This window comes from Peromyscus eremicus, chromosome 2 (genome assembly GCF_949786415.1).
Source record: "Peromyscus eremicus chromosome 2, PerEre_H2_v1, whole genome shotgun sequence".
Classification (NCBI taxonomy): domain Eukaryota; kingdom Metazoa; phylum Chordata; class Mammalia; order Rodentia; family Cricetidae; genus Peromyscus; species Peromyscus eremicus.
Genome location: NC_081417.1, coordinates 158,665,714 through 158,690,874, shown reverse-complemented (window position 1 = coordinate 158,690,874; position 25,161 = coordinate 158,665,714). Strand labels below are relative to the sequence as shown.

Below are 25,161 nucleotides of genomic sequence, written 5' to 3'. Positions count from 1 at the left end.
GGAACTGAACTCAGTCATCTCTCCAGCTCCCCACTACTTAATCTTGTAAAAGTTTCCATCATATCAAAATATGCCTCTTTTAGGAATGGATGAAGTCGGGGGCTGATGAGATGGCTCAGTGGAAGAGGAAGACCCTGGAGTTGGATCTGGGTTTGTAATGTCTGCATTCCTGCTGGCCAGGGAAAGTCTTCAGCCTTCTTGCCAAGGAGTCAATCAATAACAAACCCATGAACCGTGAGCCCCCAGAAGGCAAGGCTCAGCCACCCTTGCTCCTCTCTCACAGCAGGGCTGATTACTTATTCTCAGGGTGAGCTATGGTGTTGGGGTCAGTGGTCCAAGGGCAGGAAGCCTGATCACAACGTGACTGTCCAGGTGTGAGTGAGAAGCTGAGTTCAAATGTGGGCATCTCTGAGGTTGAAACTATTTTCCTTACTGTCTCGGGGTGTTCTTTACCCTTTTCCTTCTTGACCTCGCTGGAGCAGAGCGTGTAGTTTTCTAGAAGCCACTTGCCATCTACTCTTACAACTAACTGGACACGGGCAGATTTGAAAATCCAACCGGGCCTGTGATCATGCAGCAGATTCCAAGAGGCTTTCTGACCAAGGCCCCATCCCATAGCCTCTGGGCTCCTCCCTCCCATTGGCCATCCAGCACACGTCCCTGTCACCTGCTGTGCTGGTCATGAGGCCACTGGCCACGTGTACTGTATCTGCTACACCACTCCCTTCCTGAACACCCCGGAGGAGTTCACCCAGGTGTCTCTCAGCCCCAGGGATGGTGGTCGGTTTGTACTTTTGTCCACTGTACTTACTTACTGTATAAATATAATTTATCATTTGCTTCATGAAGACAAAGAGAAAATCCAACTGTCTGCTGTTAAGACAGACATTAAAGTGATTTGCAAGGATGTGAAATGAGTCACTCTTCTTTTTTTTTTTTTTTTTTTTAAATTTTTTTTTTTTAAAGATTTATTTATTTATTATGTATACAGTGTTCTGTCTGCATATACACCTGCAGGTCAGAAGAGGGCACCAGATCTCATTACGGATGGTTGTGAGCCACCATGTGGTTGCTGGGAATTGAACTCATGACCTCTGGAAGAGCAGCCAGTGCTCTTAACCTCTGAGCCATCTCTCCAGCCCGAGTCACTCTTCTTACAAAACTTGTCTTAAAAAATAAACATACTTTTTTTTTTTTTTTTTTTTTTTTTTTGTGGCAGAGTCTTGGGTAGACCAGCCTGGTCTTGAGTCTTGAGCTCAGCACACCTGGCAGTCGTTTTGTTTTGTTTTCTGGCTGATTATTTTCCATAAAAACTTTGTGTGTGTGTGTGTGTGTGTGTGTGTGTCTGTGTGTGTGTCTGTGTGTGTGTCTGTGTGTGTGTGTCTGTGTGTGTGTCTGTCCCCATACCACATGCATGCTGTGCTCAGGGAGGCCAGAAGAGGACCTTGGGTCTCCTTGGTCCCAGCTGTGAGCTGTCTTATGTGAGTGCTGAGGAATTGAACCCAGGTCCTCTGCAAGAGCAGCAAGTGCTTTTAACCTCTGACCTATCTTTCGAGCCCCATGGAACACTCAATTATTTTAAGAATGAAAAGAAGTCCCAAGACCAAAAATCTGAGAGCAGGGCCAGTGAGATGGCTCAGTGAGAAAAGGTGATCACTGCCAAGACTGAAACACTGAGTTTGCAAGAAAAACTGATTTTGATCACAAACAATGGAAGAAGAAATGGACTCCTATAAATCGTTCTCTGATCTCCACAGATCAGATTGCCACGCCCCCAAGTAAATATGCAAATCAAAAAATATGAGACAAATTGTTGACTAAAAGTATGCTTTTGAAGCATAAAGGTTGGGGTCGGGCTGGAGAGATGGCTCAGAGGTTAAGAGCACTGACTGCTCTTCCAGAGGTCCTGAGTTCAATTCCCAGCAACCACATGGTGGCTCACAACCATCTGTAATGAGATCTGGTGCCCTCTTCTGGCCTGCAGGGATACATGCTGTATACATAATAAATAAATAAATCTTTAAAAAAAAAAAAAAAAGGTTGGGGTCCTCCTATCCCCCCAAAGATCTTAGCCAGGTGTGCTGGTGCATGCCTAATAATGTTAGTACTTCGGAGGCTGAGGCAGGAGGATTGTTAAAAGTTTGAGGTTAGCGTGAGCTACAGAGGAGACCTTGTCTCAAAAGCAAATACAAACAAATGAAAACCAAACAATCAAGGTCTTGCTACATATACACAGTCCAGGCTAGCCTCAAACTGGTAATCCTCCTGCTTCAGCGTGGCAAGTGTTAGAGTGTGGTTAGGAGCCCTCCTCTCCATAGGTTAGAATTTATTTGTGTGTGTGCTGTGAACAAACCCAGGGCTTTGATCTTGTCAGGCAAGTGTCCTACCACTGAGCTATATTCATAGCCCCCCTTTTTCCTGTTTTTGTTTTTGAGATATGGTGTGTCCAAGCTAATTGAGAACTCATTCTGTAGTCAAAGCAGAACTTGAACCTGAAATTCTCTTACCTTTGCCCATTAAGTAGCTGATATCATAGGTGTGTGCCACCAGGCCCAGCTTAGGTTAAGATTTTAAAATTACATTTACCTGTTTATGTGTTTATGTGTTTATATGTGTTATGTGTTTATATGTGTGTGTGTCACACACACACACACACACACACATACACTAGATTTTTAGCTGTGATTTATTTATTAGAGTTTATCACTTTATTATTGGAAACCCATCCTGGATGTTCATGATCAATGGGAAAGAGACCGCACTAGCTGACAACTTCTGGAACTTTCTATTTCTTGAAAAGCTTCTGCATGGAAAACCAAAGGCAGAGCCAAGCTAGGTAAGGTCATGATGGCGGGGATGCTCTCTCAGGGTGAGGGTGAGGGTGGGGGCTGGGGGTGGGACCGGGAGCAAGAACTCAGTGCTGAGTGAAGCGTGCCTCATGGCTAGTTTTCTCCTGATGTGGCTATATCTCCCCCACCACCCTGTCTGGCAGTTCTTCACTTTAGCTGGCCTGAGCTAACTATTGTAGATCAGGCTGGCCCCAAACTCACAGAGATCCATCTGGCTCCACCTCCTGAGTGCTGGAATCAAAGGTGTGCGCCACCTCTGGCTCACCAGCTTGCAAACTTCTCTGCCTATTAATGAGCTCTAGGGATTTGCTTACAGCCAGCCAGATCATCCCTCCATCCCTATCCCACATTAGGAAGGAGAGGTCACTCTGAGACCATCCAGGAGGAGATATGTGAGGGCAGAGGTCAGGAGGTGCCCACCTTGCTTCTGAAGGACCCTGAGAATTGGCAAAGCCACTCCTGGCTGGGCACTGGGAAAGGCTGACTGTTGGGGAAGCCACAACTGTGACTTTAGAAGTGTCTCCATTTCTAAGCAATTAGGGGAGACCTTTCTAAAACTAAGGCAGCATATCCCAGACAGCCTGGGTTGAGAAGACAGTGGGTGGGGTTTACAAACCAGTTTTACACATTGCCCTCCCCCCAACAGGGTTTCTCTGTGTAACATGGCTGTCCCATTACTCTGTAGACCAGGCTGGCCTTGAACTCACAGAGATCCTCCTACCTGTCTCCCTAGTGCTGGGATTAAAGGCATGCGCCACCACTGCCCAGCCCAAGTTCCACAACTTTTTTAAGACCACAAACCACAGTTTAAAAAGTACAGAAATTGATTTTTCAGCTTGGTTCTCCCACACATGCACAGATGAACAATGACCGAAACAAAATTTCATGCAATCTTTTTGTTCCCATGACATAGGACAGTCTACTGTCACACAAAGCTGCTGCTCGCTAAGTTGACACCTCTACCCTCCGACTGACTGTTATCCTAGCCAATGCTGACATGCTGGGGGGAAAAAAAGGATCAGACTGGAAGGACCCTTGTAAACTCAGGGTTTGAGGTTTATTCTTACAGCTTTCTTGGGCTAGGAACTGTGGCTCAGTGATAGAGTGCTTATCTAGCTTTTACAAGGTCCTGGGCTCAATCCCAGCCTTGGAAAAACAAAGCCAAAGACAGCTTTCTCTGCAGGAAGCGTTGCCGTGAAGTTCTGCCCACTGCCCACCCAGGAGAACCAGGTAAAACTCAGGTGCCTGTGGAGGGTCAGCTTCAAGCTCTGGGCTCCCAAAGACACCAGACAACACCAGATCCCTGAGTCAGTTCTGCTTCCTCTGTGCTGAACGGCACTGCAGACAGGGTTCCTTACCTGCACATATTCCAACCATGAGTCTGGAAGCAATGATCAGCTCATATGATCTGGCAGTTTTGCTGCACCCCATTAAGATGGCTGGCACGATAGAGAAGATGTTGTTGAATAGCAAGGCCCCTTTTCTGTAGAGGGGGTGGGAAAGTCAGGTTAGTGTAAGGATTCATTCATTCACTTCATCGTTCACTCATCACTAATTCATGCAGTCAACAAACACCCTCAATGTCTACTCAGAGCCCCATCAGCTAGTTAGAACAGTGAGCATCACTGGGACCTGAAGCTAACAGAGTGTATATCCTGCTGTGGAGCAAAGGACAGAGGGGAACGGACTCATCCGAAGACACAGGAAAGTGAATCTGCTGTGGTGTCAGCGGGCTGTGGTTGTACACTCTGAAGCCTGGGGTGTGTGGAACCCTGGAGCCCAGCGACTCAGGCCAGACCTGGTGGCACAGTATGGAGACTTTGTCTAAAAAACAAACAAGTCTTGGGGATGTGGCTTGGGTGGGAGAGTAGCTGCCTAGCCTGTGATAAGGCCCTGATTCAGTTCCAGCATGACAACAAAAAAAACAAAAACAAAACACGTGGACTGGAGAGATGGCTCCATAGTTAAGACCACTCTGCTCTTGCAGAGGACCTGGGTTTCGATTCCTAGTACCCACATGGCAGCTGACAACCATCTGTATCTCCAGTTCAGAGGAACTGACACCCTCTTCTGGTCTCCTTGGGCATCAGACACACATGTAGACAAAACACCCAGACATATAAAATAAAATGAAGAATAAAAATTAAAAAACAAACAAATAAAAATGAATCAAGACACAGATTTTGTACCTTTTACGATAGATAAAGGGTACAATATGATAATGACAAAAAAGTAAAACTAGAACATTCTAGAAGTATATAATCTAGGTGGCTTCACAATGCATTTTTAGATACAATACCAAAGTATAATGCATGAAAGAAAAAAATTGATGCTTAAAATGAAGAAAAAAGAGTTAGAAAACATAAGAATTGAAACAACAAAAAGCCAGTATAAACAAAAAGAGAGGTTGAAAACAGCCTTAAGAAATGCCAAAATATAAACTGATGTAAAAATACAAGAAACACAAGGCTGCTGTCAAGGAGGCTGACAAAGAAAGCTTTGGTTGATTAAGTGGCCTGGGTGTTCGAGGCCCATTTATATTAGACCTGTTAGTATAGTTTGGTGAGTTTCCAGAAAACATAACACATTCATTCGGTTTAAACTATTAGAACTGTTCTTCTCTGAAGAAGGACACACACAGCTAACAACCATTACATTCTTTTCTACTCCTCTGAGAAATTTGTCTGTTCCTGTATAATTTTTTCTTGGACCTGTTAGCAATTTACATAGTTGTTGAATAGTAAAAGGGATACCATTAAATCCAGTGACAATTTTTAGTATTCTTTCCTTTATTCATCAAAGGGAATATATTTAGCATTAGGATTGGGAGCTGAAGTTCTGAAATCATCCATCACTTTTTCTAGTTTGAAAATAAAATAACCTTTAAATTGGGACCACTGAATCATTGTTTCTCCTGTCTTGGCTACATGACAGAGAAACTGATTCAGGACCGGATAAACTTCCTTTCCCCCCCCTCTTCTCAAAATCTTTCAGTGCCTCCTGCAGCTGTTATGTGTGTTGCTCGACTGAGTAATAAATAAAACACTGATTGGCTAGTAGCTAGGCAGGAAGTATAGGCGGGACAAAGAGAAGAGAATTGGGGGAAGTGGAAGGCTGAGTCAGAGACACTGCCAGCCGCCGCCATGACAAACAACATGTAAAGATGCTGGCAAGCCACGAGCCACGTGGCAAGGTATAGATTTATAGAAATGGGTTAATTTAAGATATAAGAACAGTTAACAAGAAGCCTGAGCCATTAGGCCAAACAGTTTAAATAATATAAGCATCTGTGTGTTTATTTTATAAGTGGGCTGTCAGACTGCCGGAGCTTGGCGGGACCCGGAGAGAAAACTCTCAGCTACAGTAAACAGAGCCGGTTCATGTCTTAAACTCTGTAGCCCCACATCTTAGGAGGCTGAGGCAGGAGGATTGCCATCTAAAACCCTGCCTCCAAAAAGCAAAGCAAAAGGGGTCTGGAGAGATATTTCAGTGGCTAAGGGCACTAGCTGCTCTTTTGTGAGACTCAGGTTCAATTCCTGAAACCTACATGGTGGCTCACAGCTGTCTATAACTCTAGTTCCATGGGATCTAATGCCCTCTTCTGATCTCCGCAGGCAACAGGCTCACACATGGTACACATACATACATGCAGACAAAACACCTATATACATAAAAATAAATTTGAAAAAAAATACTGTTTGGGGAAAAAAAGGCAAAACATAGAAAAAACAAAACAAAACAAAAACCAACAAACCCAAAACTAAAACCAAACAAAGGAGAACAGGAACACCTGTCCAGAGAGGTTTCAACATAGCTGAAAGAAAATGGACACATCCAGCTGTGTGCTGAAGATGCAGCTCAGTGTTAGACTGCTTTTTTAGCATGCAGGAGGCCTTGGCTTCTACCACCACAACCTCAGAACCAAATAAAATAAGCAAACAAACAAAAGCCAACTAAAACTCATGTGTCTCTGTATGCAAATGTGTGTATATGTGTGTATGTGCATACATATTTAAGAAGATTTGTTTGTTTTTTAGATAGGATTTCTCTGTGTAACAGCTCTGGCTGTCGTAGAATTAGCTTTGTAGACCAGGCTGGCCCCGAACTCACAGAGATCTGCCTGCCTCTGCCTCCCGAGTACTGGGATTAAAGGTGTTTAAAAACAATCTCACTATGCCATGTAGGCTGGCCTAAAACTTTAGACTCTGCTGCCTCTGAAGTGCTTAGATCACAGGAGTGAGCCAGCCTGCTCAGCTATGAATGCTCTAGAAGTGCTTTGGAACATAGACGACATCCCTAAGTTAAGCCACTCTTGCTGTTTTTAAAATACCTGCAAATATTGTAAACAAATAAGTGCATGCTGATTAAGTTCCAAGTGGATTGCTTGGTGAGCAAGGCTGGGCCCCACCTGGGCAAGTGCTCACTAGTGTTGACCTGTATCTGACAGATCTGACTCATCCTGGGGCTCCCAGAGAAAGCTATGGGTTCAACACTAACCTCACAGAGTGATCTCAGGGTCTCAGATCCTCAATCAGAGGTTGTATACTTAAGGGAAAAAAATTTAATTTTTTTTATATATTTAATTTTATGTGTATAAATATTTTGTCTGAATGGATGTCTGCGCACTGTGTGCATGCCTAGTGCCTGTTGAAGTCCAAAGAGGATATCAGATACCCTACAACTGCAGTTGCAGATGGTTGGGAGCCGCCATGTGGGTGCTGGGAACCAAACCTGGGTCCTGTGCAAGAGCAACAAGTCCTCTTAACCGCAGAGCCATCTCTCCAGCCCCAAGACTTTCCAAAAGTATGAAGAAGGAAGGTTCCAGATTCTGGTCTTGATCCAAGATCCTGACTGGGTCTCACTTTGTAGACCAGGCTGGCACTGAATTCCAGATCCTTTTGTCTTCACCTACAGAGTCCCGAGATTGTAGGATGCATGACTGCATATGGCAAGTAACTCTGCCAGTGTCAAAAACACTGATGAGGAAGGAGCTTTTGGTTTGCATGAGGCAAAGGACATGGAGCTCCATGTCTTCCCTGGCACACAATGCTCATTCCTGGGGACATCCCCAGCCATGGGACCTAGGTCCCTTGTCTAGCTTCCCAAACATTAGTTATTTGAATGGCCCCAATAGAAAGCAAAATTTGCCATCCTGGTTACTACCCTCATCTCATGATAAGAACTTCTGTTTCAGGCCCATGTTTAAAAGCTGATGATGCATATCTGTAAGTTTGGGGTAATAAAAATCTACCCACCCTCATGGGGCCTGCTGGCACATGATTGCAATCCCATCAATTGGGAGGTAGAAGCAGGAAAATCAGGTGTTCAAGATCACCTTTGACTTCATAGTGAGTGTGAGGCTAACCTGGGCTATAGGAGACCCTGTTTAAAAAACAAAAACAAAGGCTGGGGAGATGGTCCAGCCAGTAAAGTGCCTACTGTACAAGCTTGGAGACCTGCATTCTGATATCCAGAACACATTTAAAAAGCTAGGCATAGTGGTATGTGACTGTAGGCACAGTAATAGAGGTAGAAGGGGTGGGGGCGGGGCAGCGGGGAAAGGGGGGCATGAAGACTGGCAGAGTTCTGAAGTACACTGAGCAGCCAGCCAAGCCAAGCCGAGCAGCCTCAAGGTTTGGTGAGGTGCTGTCTTAAAGAAAGGTGGGGCCAGCTGTGGGAGGGTGCTTTTCACCCCAGCACTCAGGGAGTAGAAGTAGGTGAATGTCTGTTAGTTTGAGGCCAACCAGGGCTACATAGTGAGACCCTATCTTAAAAAAAAATGATGAAGGGATTGCCTAGTGGTTAAGAAGCCTTGCTGTTCTTGCAGAGGACCTGGGTTCCGTTCCCAGCACTCCCATGTCGGCTCACAGCAGTCCTTAATGCCAGTTCCAGGGGATCCAGTGCCCTCTCTTGGCCTCATTAGGCACCAGGCACACAGGCAGTGCACATACATACATGCAGACAGAACACTCATACACATAAAATAAAAATAATAAATCAATTAAAAAAAGGTAAAAAGGAATAGAAGAAAGACACTCAACATTTACTGCTAGCTTCCACAAGCACACATACATGTTTGCACTTGCACTAGCACGCTTACATGCACATACTAACAACAGTAAGTACATACACCACACACACACACACACACACACACACACACACACACGCACACACACACACACACACACACACGCACACACATGCACGCGCGCGCACGCACCCCAGCTTACCTGCCCCAGCTTACCTGCCCAACTTATTCACCAAGGGTCCAACCATGAGAGAACCAATAAAGCCTCCAAAGGGGAACATGGACACCGTCACGGACCACAGCAGTGTCAAGGAGAAGGAATCAAGGGTCTCCTGGGTTCTTTCCTGGTAGGTGTTATTGTAAAACTGCTGCATGAGCTGGGGACAGAAGGAACAGACTGTCAGACCAGCTGAGCTCATTTTGCACAAAGAATTAATAGAGGTGTTTAGCTACGGAACGGGGACAGCCCTACTGGAGATAGGGACAGAGCTGCCTGGGTAGTGTGTTGACTGGAACACCCATGGGAAGAACTCTGGCAGGCCAACACTTATGGTGTTTCTCACACCCTGGGATCGCTGCAGCCTTCCGGATGGTGTGGCCGCTGCCCTCCAGGTGACTCCACACACTGCCAGGCCACAGAAGGTAAGTTCATGAGAACCTGAGGTCTGAGGACTTGGCCATTCACTTAGCCTGGGGTTCTGAAGGGACTTTCCCCTCCTTTCCCTTAAGGGGTCGGCTGAGCTTGCTCTCTGGGGACCACGTGCACCTCTAAGCCCCTCCCTGCGTCAACAGCTATGGCTCACTTACCACAGTGACCTACCTACCTCTGACGGTGAGTTGACAGCAGCCACGTTGTACCCATATTGGAAGGATGAACCAAAGGCAGCTATCAATGTTGCCAGGGCAAGCACCAGGGTCAGCTTCTGTGAGAGGCAGGGTGGGTGTCAGGGAGGGGCCAAGAGCGGGCCTCTGCTGTACGTCCAGTGTGCACACAGCCGTTCTAACCTCACCCTTGGTCTTCCAGCTACTCTCTATCCAAAGACTGACCCACTGGGGCTAGAACAGGCTCTCATCCAGGCGCTCCTCCAACCCCCTGTGTTATCCAGACTGTTCTCCAACTCCTCAGCTCAAACAATCCTCCTGCCTCAACCTCCTGAGTAGCTGGAACTTCCAGCAAGAACCTCTGCAGCCGGCTCACTACAACTGGCTCCACACAGCTGCAGCTGGCCCTCTGTAGTGCTTTCCAAATGATTCCTCACATACCAGGAGTACCTGTGCGTGGGTCTGTATGTGTGTGTGCATGTGTGCATGCGTGCGTGCGTGCACCAGGGCACCCATGTGTGGGTCTGTGTGTGTGTGTGTGCACCAGGAGCACCTGTGTGTGTGTGTGTGTATGTGTGTGCACCAGGAACACCTGTGTGTGGGTCTTTGTGTGTTTGTGTTTGTGTGTGCACCAGGAGCACCTGTGTGTGAGTTTGTGTTTGTGTGTGCACCAGGAGCACCTGTGTGTGAGTTTGTGCTTGTGTGTGCACCAGGGGCACCTGTGTGTGGGTCTGTGCTTGTGTGTGCACCAGGGGCACCTGTGTGTGGGTCTGTGTGTGTGTACCAGGGGCACCTGTGTGTGGGCCTGTGTGTGTGCACCAGGGGCACCTGTGTGTGGGCCTGTGTGTGTGCACCAGGGGCACTTGTGTGTAGGTTTGTGTTTGTGTGTGCACCAGGAGCACCTGTGTGTGGGTCTGTGCTTGTGTGTGCACCAGGGGCACCTGTGTGGGTCTGTGTGTGTGCACCAGGGGCACCTGTGTGTAGGTTTGTGTTTGTGTGTGCACCAGGAGCACCTGTGTGTGGGTCTGTGCGTGTGCACCAGGGGCACCTGTGTGTGGGTCTGTGCGTGTGCACCAGGGGCACCTGTGTGTGGGTCTGTGTGTGTGTACCAGGGGCACCTGTGTGGGGGCCTGTGTGTGTGCACCAGGGGCACCTGTGTGTGGGTCTGTGCTTGTGTGTGCACCAGGGGCACCTGTGTGTGGGTCTGTGTGTGTGCACCAGGGGCACGTGTGTGGGTCTGTGTGTGTGCCTGGTTTAATCAGCTGCTGGCTGGCTGGCTGGCTGTGTGGATTGGACAGTGACTGGGTCTTGTACATGCTAATAAAGCTTTCCACTACCACTTAATGGTTTGTGTTGTGTTGTGTTGTGTTGTGTTGTGTTGTGTTGAGACAGGTCTTGTTAAATTGCCCAGGCTGGCCTTGAATTTTTGATCCTCTTGTCTCAGCCTCCCTGAGTTCCAGCATTGTAGGTGTGAACTACCCCCCCCCCCCTCATTCTTTCTCTCTCTCTCTCTCTCTGAGACAGAGTCTCTCTACACAGTCTTGGCTATCCTGGAACTCACCAGGTGGACCATGCCAGGCTGGCCTTGAACTCACGGAGATCTGCCTGCCTCTGCCTCTGGAGTGCTGGTATTAAAGGCGTGTGCCACCACACCTAGCCCATGAACTTTCAAGGACAGGTCTTGATGATGGAAAAGTTCTTAGAAGAGTTCTAGGCTTTCCTATCTCTGCCTCCGGCTCCAGAGATTTCTCTCAACCTCCAAGAAGTGAGCTGTGTGGTCTAGGGGCCCTCACAGCAGAGGTATCTCTCTCTTCCTCAGAAGTAGGTCCCCAACAATCCCTGCCTTTTTAGATAAGGACCTAACAATGGATGCCACAATCCAAAAGCAAAAGTCATTGAGTCAACCCCACAAGCATTCCTTTGCTGCTGACCTGCTGCTTTTTTTTTTTTTTTTAAGGTTTATTTATTTATTATGCATATAGTGCTCTGTCTGCATGTATGCCTGCAGGCCAGGAGATGGCGCCAGATCTCATTACAGATGGTTGTGAGCTATCATGTGGTTGTTTGGAATTGAACTCAAGACCTCTGGAAGAACAGCCAATGCTCTTAACCTCTGAGTCATCTCTCCAGCCCCGACCTGTTGCTTTTAAAAACTAAATTTATAGCTGGGTGGTGGTGGTGCACACACCTTTAGTCCCAGCACTCAGGAGGGATAGGCAGGTGGATCTCTGCAAGTTCGAGGCCAGCTTGGTCTACAGAGTGAGTTCCAGGACAGCCAAAGCTATGCAGAGAAACCCTGTCTTGGGAAAAAATAAAAAGATTTATTTTAATTATGTGTATGGGTCTGTATGTGGACATGTGCACATGAATATAGGTGCTCAAAGAGGCCAGAAGTGCCAGATCTACTGGACCTGGACTTACAGCTGTGAGCTGTCCAATGTGGGTGCCGGGGATTGAACTTGTGTCCTTTGGAAGAGCAGCAAGCATTCTTAATGCTGAGCCATCTCTTCAGCCTCTTGGCTGCTGTTTAATTCTCTGAGGAGGAGTGTAGCTCGTGAAACCACATCCTACCTATGGTACCAAAACTGACCAGTTTTTGCCCCCAAGCTGGGTCCTTCCTCCTTTTCCCTCCTGGAACTAGAGGGCCAATGAGACTGAGCACCAACTAGCAATGAAAAGACTTTTAGTCTTGGTCAAAAATAGAAGTGGGGGAAAGATTTACAAATTAATCTCCCCTTTACCTATTATTTTGAAATGGGTAGAGGGTTTTGTTAAGTTGATGAGGTTGACCTTGAACTCTCTCTGTAGCCCAGGCTTCCACTGAATGTGTGTTCCTTGTGTCCCAGTCTTCCAAAGAGCAGGCAGGTCTGGCTTGTCTTTATGGTGTGCAGCATGGTGTTTACACACCCTTTGTAAAATGTAGCACAGTCATCTCATCACTACACTGGCCACCACACATAGTTACCTGTTGTTCAAATTTTAGATGGTTTTTTAATAAAATAACCCAGAACCAGATATCAAGGTGAAAACTGAAAGATCAGAGAAGAGAGCAGCCAGCCCCTAGTTCTTACCCCTATGAAATCCTCAGCCTAAAGAGAGTGAGTTCCTGTTCCCTCACGCCTTATATACCTTTCTCTGCCCTGCCATATCACTTCCTGGGATTAAAGGTGTGTGTACTTCCCTAGCAAAGGCAAGAGATCTCAAGTGCTGGGATTAAGGGTGTGTGCCACCACTGCCTGGCTCTGTTTCTCTCTTATACTGGATCAATCTCATGGAGCCCAGTGTGGCCTTGAACTCATAGAGATCCAGATGGATCTCTGTGTCCCAGTGATAGGATTAAAGGTGTGTGCCACCACTGCCTGACCTCTATGTCTAATCTAGTGGCTGGCTCTGTCCTCTGATCCTCAGGCAAGTTTATTAGGGTACACAATACATCACCACAGTTACCTTTGCCTATGTGTGTGGTGAAGACGTATAAAATGCACTCAGTGACTCCCAAGAAGAACCCAAGGAGGACTAGCTGCAATCGGTATGGCCAGCGTGCTGCACACCACTGCATCACTAACTGCAATCACAGGTCCTGACATGCAGCTCCAAGGCTCGCTCATCCCACCAACAGAAACTTTGAACTCTTGAGCAGATCGCCCATTACCTCTTCCCCAGGCCCCTGGCAACCGCTCTTCTGGTCTGCACCCACGTCTGCTAATGCAGCTTGTGTCTTTCTGTGCCTGACTCTGCCACTCTGCATGACCATCCAGGCACAAAGCAATAGGACGCCCTTTATTTTTTGAGAACGATTAACTACATCTTTACATGGTTGATATGTCACATGAGTTACAGTCTTACCTCAGCTTGCTTTTTCTTTTTTTCTCCTTTCAAGGAGAAGGAGGAAAAGAATTTGGGGCTAGGACATAGCTCAGTGACAGGGCAATTGCTGAGCATGGATGAGACCCTAGGTTCCCTCCTCAGCACCCCACTCTCCCCAGATTACTGGGGAAACATCTTGAGGCCTAAGTAAAGTACCCACCATTGGGAATGACCCTGTTGGGTTGATTGAAGAATACAGGGAAGGAGGCTCCCCCAGCCCCAGCTGATCTACAGTAAGTATCACACATGGGTGGGCTCATTAGTCAGTTAATACTCAGCAATGAGGAGCTAGGGAGGTCAGAGGACCGTCCAGGACACTAAAGTAGCTGTGGCAGAGACACTTCACAAAACATGTCCTCATTGTCCAAAGCACTAGTTTGTAGGAAAAAGAAGAGATCTATTCAACAGTTCTTAAGTAATTTTTGAGGCCTGAGCTGCACAGCTACTGAGGGACAGTTGGGCCCTACTGATGTCTAGCATCTTCCCAGAAGACCATGCGGCCTCTGTCTCCCTGGTTTCTCCTAATCCCCCCCCCCCCCCCCCGGCTTCATGCCTGGCTTCAAGCCTGGACAGTGAGGGGCAGACAGTTGAGGTCAGCCCATGCCCCATGCTAGTAGCTGCCTGAGTTGTTTCCCTCCACCAAGAGTCATCTGCAGAGTGCACCATGTGGGGACATCCCCATTCTTCCCTTTTCTCCTTAAGCAGCAGGCACAGCATCTCTTGTGACCCCGGACTTCACGTTCTCAGGTGCCTTACCATCAAATACAGGCGATGGCACTTGACCTGTCAAACACATTCTCAGCTGTGACAATCCCAGACAGGTTGCGCGGCATCACAGGCCTGTAATCTCAGCCACCTGGGAGGCTGAGGGAGGAGGATCACAAGTTCGAGGCCAGTTTAGACCATTTAGAGAGCCCCTATTTTAAATTGAAAGGGAGAAAGTGGCTGGGGGTGTAGTTCAGTGGTAGAGCACTTGCCTAGCGTGCACGAGGCTCTGGGTTAAGTTCCCAGCACTGGAAAATCAACAAACAAACAAACAAAAAAAATGAAACAAGATAATCCAAGAGAAGCCCCTGGGTAAACGCTGAAATAGTGATTCTGGTTTGCAGGGAGGGGTTGATTCTGCCCTCTAGAGGACATTTGTTTATCATACCAGAAATAAAGTGGGGAGAGGCTGGGATGTTCCTCATCACGCTAGACAGCCCCAGAGACATCCTGTGCCCAGTTTCAATAGTGAGGTCACCTGCTCCACAGGATAAACCAAGCAGAAATATGGACAGGAGCATTCCCTCCTGGCCAGACACTTCATGTGCATTGTGTAACTGTTCTGGCACAAGGAGAGGAGGGGCTATCGGTCCATTTTGTAGGTGAGAAGACACTAAAAGAGTTAATAAGGTGAGATGGCACACACAACCTAGCACTTGGGAGGTAGAGGCAGGAGGATCAGGAGTTTGAGGCCAGCCTCAGTGGTACAAACTGTCTCAATAACTAAATTGCTGCAATTAAATACCTGGCCCAAGTCTTAGCCACAGCTCAGATGGGATGGAGCTGGACCCAATGGCAGGCGCTTCTCCCTCCCAAACCCATGCCCGCACTATACACTGCAGACCTTGCTTCCAGACTGCATGTCTAATGGACCTCAATAAATAATATTTTACACAAATGCATGCTTCTCCCCGCCCACTTATGAGCAAATGCTACTGGGAAATGAATTATTGAAATTAAATTAAAATTTTAATTATTTAAAAATTTTAAAATGCAAATTCCTTGAAAGTGGATGTTGATCGATTCATGTTACCTTCTTGGCACTGCAAATTTTCCGCAGGCAAAGAAATCTACACCTAGCCCACAGCTACACTGTGTGTTTGGAACAGAAGAAAAAAAAATTTTTAATTTTTTGAGACAGGGTCTCTATCCCAGGCTGACTTTGAATTCCCTTTGTAGCTGAGGTTAACCTCAAACTCCTTATCTTCCAACCTCTGCTTTCCAAGTGCTAAGACACAGATGTGTGCCGGCACAGCTGGCTGAAAATCTGGACTTCACGCATCCTAGGTGAGCACTCTACGAGTTGAACCACACCCCCAGCCCAGTTATTTCTCAACAGCTGTTCCAGTGCCATGATTCCTAGTGGGCATCTGTCTATCAACATCAGGCTACTACTCTAAAGCCCAGCTGTTGGTGGGCTTCTGAGCAAGCGTCCCTTTCCAGACAGTGCATCCAGCTGAAGGCAGGCTCCGCAACACCAGAGCCCCGGGGATGTCCAAGGAAAGCTGAGCAGGTCCAGAGCCCCAGCTGCTCCCAACCACACACTCACCCCTTCCTTCTCCCGATCGTCTTTCTCCATCGTTTGCTCTGCAAGGGCAGCTGCAGCTCAACTCCTCAAAGTGCCAGCTGTGCCGTGTGGAGAGGGAAGACATTTAGATTGCACTTTGGTCATGCCAACTCCCAGCCAATTGCATTTTTATTGCCAGTCTAAATCAGAATAACCCTTTCGGGCACTGAGAAACCGCCCCCTCCTTTCACTTCTGCTTTTTAAATTAAGCATCTAGAGTCTGGCTAAACCAATGTGTGCCCTGAAATTGCAGACTCAGTGTGGCACCCAGGAGAAACAGCCCTCAGTGTTTCCCCACTGCTCAAGTTTCTCCCAGTCATGTTCTTGAAGAGTGACTGGGAAGATTATTTCTGTCTGGAACACATGGACACAAGCAGCTGTCACTTGCCTGACACCACATTAGACAATGGAGCAACAGATGGGCTGTAGAGACTTAGCAGAGCGGTCCCCACCAGGAGCTCTACAGCCAAGCAGCCCTAGTAGATAGAGTCAGTTTTTGCCCAAGCAACCATGCCCAACCTATTATTAATACTGTCTTTACGATTACTATGATTATTGGTGCTGGAGACTGAGTTGAGTGCATGAGCTCTAGTACTGAGCTATGCCCTGGACCCAAGGAACACTTTCTAAGGAGAAACTTATATTTCGTCTTTTTAAGGAGAAGTTTTTATTTTGTCTTTTTAGGGAACTCTGAGTGGCCCGGAGAGATACACTTCTCACTATTGGGAAAGCAGTAAATACCTGTACTCTTCCTTAGCAGGGCAGGATAAGGCACCGGAGGCTGGTCTGGGTCCAGCAGTCTGCCCACAACCTGGCCACTGCCGCTCCTGCACTCAGCACGTGTTCAGCCACGGGGCTGGCCCGGCCAAGTGGCCAGAATCCAGAGCAAAGTCCCCCCAGGCCTGCAGATTTTCGTCTTAGGCATGCTCTTTGATTTATTTGCGCGGCTCAAGTCCAATCAACGGACATCTTTCTCCCTCTCCTTCACCCTTCAGAAGTTTATTCGGAGCCCACTACGAATCCAGGAATGTAGGTCCACTCAAGTGGCAACGGACAGTGGAGACGTCTCCCTTCAGCAAAACTTCTGTTTTCTTCCTACACAACTCCAACACGAGTCTCCAACTAAGGCGTGGCAGGACCAGAGCTTTCCATATATTTTAAAGAGTTTGAAAAAGACCCTCCAAAAAAAATGCATGTAAACTGAGGATGGTTGGTGGTGTCACTTACTTGGGGGTGAGAAGTGAGGTATAGAAAGGAAAAGAAAGTAAGTTTGCAGTTTGGGGCGTGTAGAGACCAAAACCAGCTTCTTAGCCCCCAGCTATTTCTCTTCTCTCTGCCTGTTTTGCGGTAAGAAGGGATCTGAAAGCGGGGGGTTCAATCCCTGCCTCGACTTCCCCAGCAGGGCAGGCGCAGGTCTGTGTTCAGACACTCAGAGAATATTCAGTCGGTATCTGGTTCCCGCGCAGTCGCAGCTCTGCGTGATTGACCAACGTTCGTCCACACTCAGTCTCAAGGGCGCGCGGCTGAGCTGAGCCGGGAAGAGGGCGTGTGCAGGATGGGGCCGCGCTCCTGTCTGGTCCTCCTCATCCCAGATGGTCCTTCGTGCCCCAACCGCAGCCTGCCCACAGGAATCAGGGTCATTGCCCCAAGGGCACTTTCAGGGTACTCCGGAGGCTGTTCTATAGACGCGTCTTTTGTGTTCCCTGAAGACCTGTCCTGAGTCTCAGGACACAGCCATGCCACAGCTAACAGGCTCTAGGGCTGGAAGGAGGGCAGTAGGCACTCTTGGGGACACAGTGCCCTGGGTGCTTCTGGCCTGGGAGTGCGTGGATCTTCTTGGTTTTCAGACTGCCCCCTCTGGTTACCTCCCCTCCCCGGCCCCATTAGTGGCCGGATGGATTCAGCCTGCTGAGCTTTCCCTGGCCATCCTGCCCTTGCTTCTGTGGCTTCTGGATTAGGAAGGAAATCTGCCACTGTATTTTAGCTTTGGGATTTATTTTTATGCTCTTATTTATTCATTTTTGTTTTAAGACAAGGTCTCATTCTGTAGTCCAGGCTGTTCTGGAATCCACTATATAGTTCAGGCTGGCCTTGAACCTGAGAGGATCCTGCCTCAGCTTCCCAAATGTTGGGGTCACCCACGAGTCTGAACCAGCAGCTCAACTGTCAAGAGTTTTTAAAGACCTTAACAAACACCACCGACGAACTCAGGTATGAGAGGCCAACTGCTCCCACGTTTTAACCCAGGGTACTCTTTTTTGTTTGTTTGTTTTTTTTGCTTTTCGAGGCAGGGTTTCTCTGTAGTTTTGGCACCTTTCCTGGAATTCACTCTGTATACCAGGCTGGCCTTGAACTCACAGAGATCTGCCTGGCTCTGCTTCCCGAATGCTGGGATTAAAGGCGCCCCAGGGTACTCTTGAGGAGAGAGGGATAAAAGATTTAGACAGAAAGATGGGGAAGAGAAACAGATAGAAACACAGGGTAGCCTCAGGAGGGCCTGGAGCTTTATCCACTGGCCCCTTCTGTGACTTCTAAAGGGCTATTTACAGGAATGCCAAGGGTGGAGCAAAAGACCTCCCCCAGCACAGCCAAGTGCAGACCTTTTCCAATCACCTGGTAACCACACGCATGGTCAAGCAATCCTCTAATGCAGCCCTGCTGGGTGAAGCAAGCTCATATCTCACTAGGAAACCTTTGTGGGCCTCCACACTCATGGACATTTGGGTGAGTTACAGATCACAGAAGGAGGCATGTGGAGGGAACGCACATGACTAATATTTCCAGTAACTTGGCCTGTGTTTCGGAGCCATCTCTGATAAGAGCCAGAGGGTTAAAGGGAAGAAGGGATGTGACTCAGGTGCAGTACCTGGGTGACTCCCTCCTCTCCAGGAGGCAGTTTTGATCCACTGTGGGGAACAATAGGAGGTACCAAAGCCACCAAACATCCTCTCAGACCGTTCACATTAAGTTGTTTCCAAAATGTTCTAAAAGATTTATTTACTTCATTTTATGCGTGTGAGTGTTCTCATGAGTTTGCCTCTGTGTGTGTGTGTGTGTGTGTGTGTGTGTGTGTGTGTGTGTGTGTGTACCACGTGTGTGCCTGGTGCCTGCCAAGGTCAGAAGAGGGCAACAGATCCCCCAGAACTAGCGTTACCTGATGGGTAAGAGCTACCATGTGGGTGCCGGAAACCAATCCTGGCTCCCCGACAAGAACACGCGCTCTTAACTGCTGAGCCATCTCTCCAGCCCCTCATGTTGCTTCTAAATGGTGAAAGAACTTTGCCAAGAATTCAGGGATGAAGATTTAGGTCTCAGATCTCAATTCCAAAACCATGATTAGTAACACAACACAGAAACTGTCAGTGCACAGTTCTAGAATAAGTCTTGCCTGGTTTGGTCACAGCTCTTAATCCCAACACTTGGGAGGTGGAGGCAGGTAGATCAAGGCCATACTTGGATAGACAGCCTGGGCTGTGTGAGACCATAGCTAAAACAAAAAACAAGTAAGAAAGAAAGGATGTCGGGGAGAGAACGAAATCTTAGAGTTTGGGAGCTGCTTTTTCTGGGGTGTGAGTTTATGTATGATTTTCCTTTTTTTATTTTTCTTTATTAAGAAATTTTCTACTCATTCTACATACCACCCACAGATCCCATGATTTTCCTTTTAGTCGGTGTTTTTATTTACTGGGCCTTTTATACCAGAGAGGAGAGGCAATGGGTACAAAAATAGCCGTGGCCTCTTGGGGCTCAGACTCTCATTGGGGAAACAGAATGTACTAGTTGACTTCCTATGCGGTGATAGAGACTATGACCAAAGGAACTTAGGGAGGAGAGGGTCTAGTCCATCTCCCGATGACAGCACCCTTGAGGGAGGCCAAGGGAGAGACTCAAGTGAAACCTAGAATAGGAACCGAGCAGAGACCAGGGAGGAACACAGCTTACTGTGTGGTCTCCATGGCTTGCCTTTTTAATACATCCCAGGACCACCTGCCCGAAGGTGGCACCACCCATAATGGGCTGGGCCCTCCCACATCAACTACTATTATCCAAGAAAATACCCCACAGACTTGCCCGCAAGCCAATCAGATGAAGGCGTTTGAGGTCAGTCTTCCCGTCCACTGACAAAAAAAACTAAGCAGTGTACGGAGTTTAGTCACATGAACATATTGAGCAACTTGGGGCTATTAATGGCTCTTGGCAGGGGTGGGGGAGTCGGGGAGGGGTTGAGCGTGGAAGTAAGGGAAGATGAAGAGTGCTCTGGCAGTGGTGGGCGCCAAAAGGAGACAGCATGCACTAATAGCATGCGTGTTGCAATGAAGGAATTACAAAATCAGGTTGTCTGAAGTGCGTAAAGGGAACAGGAGGAGGAGTTGAGGGGAGACCCGCTCCCACTTTTACCTCAGGGTACTCTTGAGGAGGGAGAAGTGAGAAATATTTAGATAGAAATATAGAGGGGAGAGAGTCAGATAGAAACACAGGATAGCTCGGGAGGGCCTGGATCCTTATCCACCGGCCCTCTGTCTCTTCTAAAGGGCTTTTTAAAGGAATGCCAAGGGCAGGGCAAAAGCCCTCCCCTTGCTAGATCAAAGCCTACTGCACATCCAAGTGCAGACCCTTCCAGACACCTGGTAACCACGCACATGGTCAATCCATCCCCTTATGCAGCCCTGCTGGGTAAAGCAAGCTCGGATCTCACTAGGAAACCTCTATGGGCTCCCACAGGCAGGCAGGCACCCGTCAGGGCTTGTAGCCTTGCCTTCTTTTTGTTTTTTTTTTTTTTTTGTTTTTAAGACAGAGTCTCTCTACACAGCCCCGGCTATCCAGAAACTCACTATGTAGATAAGGCTGGCCTCAAACTAACAGAGATCTGCCTCCTTCTGAGTTCTGGCCTCAAACTAACAGGAGACTGCCTCCTTCTGAGTTCAGGACCTTCTTTTAGGAATGTAGAGAAGAACGCATTAAGAATCTGGGAGAAGCTGGGTGTCCTGATTTCCTTTCTGTTGCTGTGAAAAAACACCCTGACCAAAAAGCAACTTAGGGGAGGAGAGGTTTATTTGGCTTATACTTCTGGGTCACAGTCCATCACTGGAGGGAAATCAGGGCAGGAACTCAGTCAGTAATCAGTCACATCACAGTCACAGTCAAAGGCAGAGAATCAAATGCACCCAAGCTGCCTACTATTCTCATGTAGCTTTCTCCTGTTCTGATTAGTGCAGGAGTCCTGCCTAGGGAATGGTGTTGCCCACAATGGACTGGGACTTCCCATGTCAATCAACAATCAAGACAATCCCCTAAAGACATGCCCACAGGCCTGATCTGGGCACTTCTTCAGCTGAGGCTCTTGTCTCAGAAGATTCTAGGTTGACACAAGTATGGCATTTAAAACTACCCATCACACTGGGCATCGTGGTATATATCTATAACTATATAACTATATCTATACTTATATCTATATCTCTATATATCTCTATATTCCTACACTGGGAATGCTGAGATGGGAAGAGTAGCATCCAGTCTGCACTATATACTGAGACTTGGTCTCAAAGATGTTTGGGAAGGGAACTGGGAGTGTCGTTCAGATGCCCATCATGAATGAGGCCCTGGGTTCGCCTGCACACTGTAAATGGGAAAGAAAAGGTTTAATAAAATGAAACAAAGTGTGATTTTTGGTAGAGGTTTTTTTTTTTTAAAAGATTTTAATTTTTTATTTATTTTAATTTTTATGTCTGAGTGTTTGCCTGACATATGTATGTATGTGCACCACGTGCAGAGGATATCAGACCCCTTAAAATAGGAGTTAAAGATGGTTGTGAGCCACCATATGGGTGCTGGGAACTGAACCCAGGTCCTTTGGAAGAGCAGCCAGTGCTCTTAACTTCTGAATCATGCCTCCAGTCCCTTGGTGGTTATCTCATATAACCCAGGTTGGCCTAAAACTCCATATGTAGTGAAGATGATCTGAAACCGCCCCCCCCCCCAACCGTTCCCCTGCCTCCACCTCAGAGTGCTGGGATTACATGTCTCACCTAACTGGTGGAGATGTGAAGAGAAGTGAGGACACCCCCACATACAGGCTTTGTTCTGATTCTACCCTAATTTTCCACGCTGGTGTAGTGCTCACAGCTCTTGCCACTGAGCAACACTGCCACTTCTTCAGATTTTAAAGCCAAGGACATAGTATTCTCCTGGCAGTGAGTGGCCTGAGGACCCTGGTGTGCTGATGGATGCAGATGGAGGTTTCCAGCTTCTACCTTATCACAATTGCAATCACTTTCTTTTGTATTCAAATTATAGAGCATTCTAGTCAGCAGCAACCAACGCATCTCTCCTTACGTCATTATCTTTTTGAGCCATGGGGCATCGTGGCAGGTTATTCAGCAGCATGAGTGCACAGCATCGTGGAAAGCCCTGGATGCCTGAGGTCACAAACTGAGGCGGGTGTGTGCTGGAGGTTGCTCTGAGGCAGGGACTGGCAGCGGTCCCGCAGCCGGCATGATAAGGAAAGGGTCATAACGAGGTCCAAGCGTGCACATCTGTTCTTCAGCTGTGCTGTTGGGTTGCACCTTGCCTAGAGAGGGGTTGACATGAGAAGTCTGAAGTTCAATGCCTGTCCAAAGTGCCTGCTCTCACCTGTGCCCTGTCCCCAGTTGTACACCGCAAGGGTGTGTCCCCCGGCCATGAGAACCCAAGTCCAAAACAGTGAGTAATGAAGGAGGGGAGGCAGGAGTCTGCTCTGTCATCCTCTAGCAGCTGTCCACGCTTCTGACCCATGTCTCCAAAGCAGGGAGGCTGCCATCCGCACTCTGACTCGGCACCTGGAGTGGAAGTTCCTGAGGCATGACCAGCTTACTCTGTTCTTTTCCTCAGAGCAGAATTTGACCTCTCTATCATAGAGTACAGTACCGCACAGAAGGGTGCGTTCCTCAGAATCACGGGCCCAGAGCATGAGAGTCAGGTTGTTACTGTTCCTCAGCAATAGGCATGGATTTTATTTTAAAGATTTATTATGTATAGTGTTCTTCCTGCGTGTATGCCTGCAGGCCAGAACAGGGCACCAGATCTCATTCTAGATGGTTGTGAGTCACCTTGTGGGTGCTGGGAATTGAACTCAGGACCTCTGGAAGAGCAGCCAGTGCTCTTAACTGCTGAGCCATCTCTCCAGCCTGGGCATGGCTTCTGATAATTAAGCATGTCCTCTTTGTTTTAAGTAACCACTTGTTTTCTTTAAGATTTATTGTTTTTAGTTTTACTTGTGTGTGCATGCACACACACGTCACGGGTATGCAGGTGCCCTTGGAGGCCAGAGGGGTCCACTTCCCTTGGAGCTGAAGTTACAAGTGGCTGAGAGATGCCTGACGTGGGTGTTAGGAACCCAACTCGGGTCCTCTGGAAGGGCAGGAAATACCTTTAGCCATGGAGCCCTCTCGCTAGCTACCCCACCCTCCAATGCCAGCACGCTTCAATTTGTGGTTAAAAAATACATAAGGGCTATATATCTTAATTTATTTATTGACTTTATTGACTTTTTTATTTGAATGTGTGTGTGGTGCATGTGCATGGGTGTACACACGCTTGTGGAAGCCAAAAGACAACCTGGGCTGTCGTTCTTAGGGACACTGCCCACCTCCTTGAGAGGAAGCATCTCACTGGCCTGGAGCTCACAACTCAGGCTAGACTGGCCGGCCAGCCAGCTCCAGGAATCCTCCTGTCTCCACCTCCTCAGTTTTTTACAGGAGTTCTGTGGATTGAACTTGGGTACTCATGCTTGCAAGACAAGTACTTAATGACTGAAATACCTCTCTAGCCTTTTAGCCTTCTTATGGTTATGGTGGGGGACAGAACCCAGGACTTCCCTGGACAGGTTTAGGCAAGTGTTCTGTCTCTGGGATATAGCTACTGGTTTGGAGTTTTTGAGCCAGGGTCTCAGGATGTACCCTAGCCTGGTGGGAACTCATAACTCTCTGGCCTCAACTTCCTCAATATTGGGATTACAGGCGTGTACCACCTCAGTCATCTTAAAACACTTTATAATTTTTTTAATGTGTAAGGGTGTTTTGCCTGCATGTATATCTGTGTACCATATAGGTGATAATTTGAGAAAGCCAGAGGAGGGCACTGGATCCCCCTGGAACTGGAGCTACAGATGGTTGTGAGCTGCCATGTGCTGGTACTGGAACCAGGGTCCTCTAAAAGAGCAGCCAGTGCTCTCAGCCTCTGAGCTGTGGATCCAGCCCCACCTTAGCCATTTGAATGGGTTCATTTCAGGGATGGGGATGCTGCCTAGAGGCAGAGCACTTGGCAAGCATGCATGTTGCCAGGGTTTGATCCCCAGCATCGAAAAGCAAGCAAATCATTGCTGTTTGCTGTTGGAGGGAGGACATCTGGGAGGGGCTGGAGGGAGGAAAGGAAGGGGAAAAGTGACATAATTCTATTTCAATAAAAACATATTTTAAGGGCTGGAGAGATGGCTCAGAGGTTAAGAGCACTGGCTGTTCTTCCAGAGGACTGGGGTTCAATTCCCAGCAACCACAGGGTGGCTCACAGCCATCTATAATGAGATCTGGTGCCCTGTTCTGGCATACAGGCATACATGGAGGCAGAACATTGTATACATAATAAATAAATAAATAAATCTAAAAAAACATGTTTTAAAAAAGCATAATGCTAATTAAAAAAATCTGCACAGAAGACTGCCACATGATTCCATTTAGATGAGACCTTAGGAGGCAGAGGTAGACATGGCTTACATCTCTTCAGGGAAGGGCTCCTCATCGTGCTATGTGAGAGCTTCAGTTAACTGCTGTGTGGCACTGTGTGCTTCAAGGCCACAGGAGGGCAGGACAGGAAGTGCACACATGTTCCCCTACAGTAGCATGAAACCTTCAAATCAGCCCACAGATCAGCAAGCGTTACAACCCTAGGGCCTTGCTGCATTGTCCACCATTCCCCAGCACAGGGCTGAGCTAAGTCCAGGTAATGTATCTTCCATTTCCCACCTTCACAGCTGGGGAGTACTTGTGGAAGCCGTCAGCATTGTGGGGCCCACACGGCTCCCCTGTGTATCCAAACTATGAGCAACAGCCCCACACCCTTAGGGCTCCTGGAAGTGGAAGTTCCTCCGGGTGGCTGAGTCTGTAGGCCATCTCACCGCACGGGCTTGTTGGAAAGGCAGTGGTATTAGGCCATCTCACCGCACGGGCTTGTTGGAAAGGCAGTGGTATTACCAGGTCTAGCTGAGCGTAGTGAGGAACACCTTTAAC

General features: G+C 47.8%; 1 protein-coding gene and 1 pseudogene across 3 annotated transcripts in view; both read right to left on the bottom strand.

Annotated features, from left to right (window-relative positions):
• Positions 1-25,161, bottom strand: part of Slc2a5 (solute carrier family 2 member 5) — a 34,562-nt gene that overhangs the window by 8,023 nt on the left and 1,378 nt on the right. For 2 of the 3 annotated variants that reach the window (XM_059255424.1, XM_059255426.1), the window contains exons 2-5: positions 15,884-15,960; positions 9,705-9,803; positions 9,097-9,257; positions 4,208-4,332 (exon numbers count right to left, since the gene is read on the bottom strand). In XM_059255424.1, the coding sequence (XP_059111407.1) occupies positions 4,208-4,332; positions 9,097-9,257; positions 9,705-9,803; positions 15,884-15,913 (415 nt within the window). In that variant the 5' untranslated portion in view covers positions 15,914-15,960. Of the gene's footprint in view, positions 1-4,207; positions 4,333-9,096; positions 9,258-9,704; positions 9,804-15,883; positions 15,961-16,642; positions 17,389-25,161 lie in introns of those variants that run through there. The other variant, XM_059255423.1, reaches the window with a different exon arrangement.
• On the bottom strand, positions 5,125-5,833 carry LOC131904326 (serine/threonine-protein phosphatase 4 regulatory subunit 2-like; annotated as a pseudogene).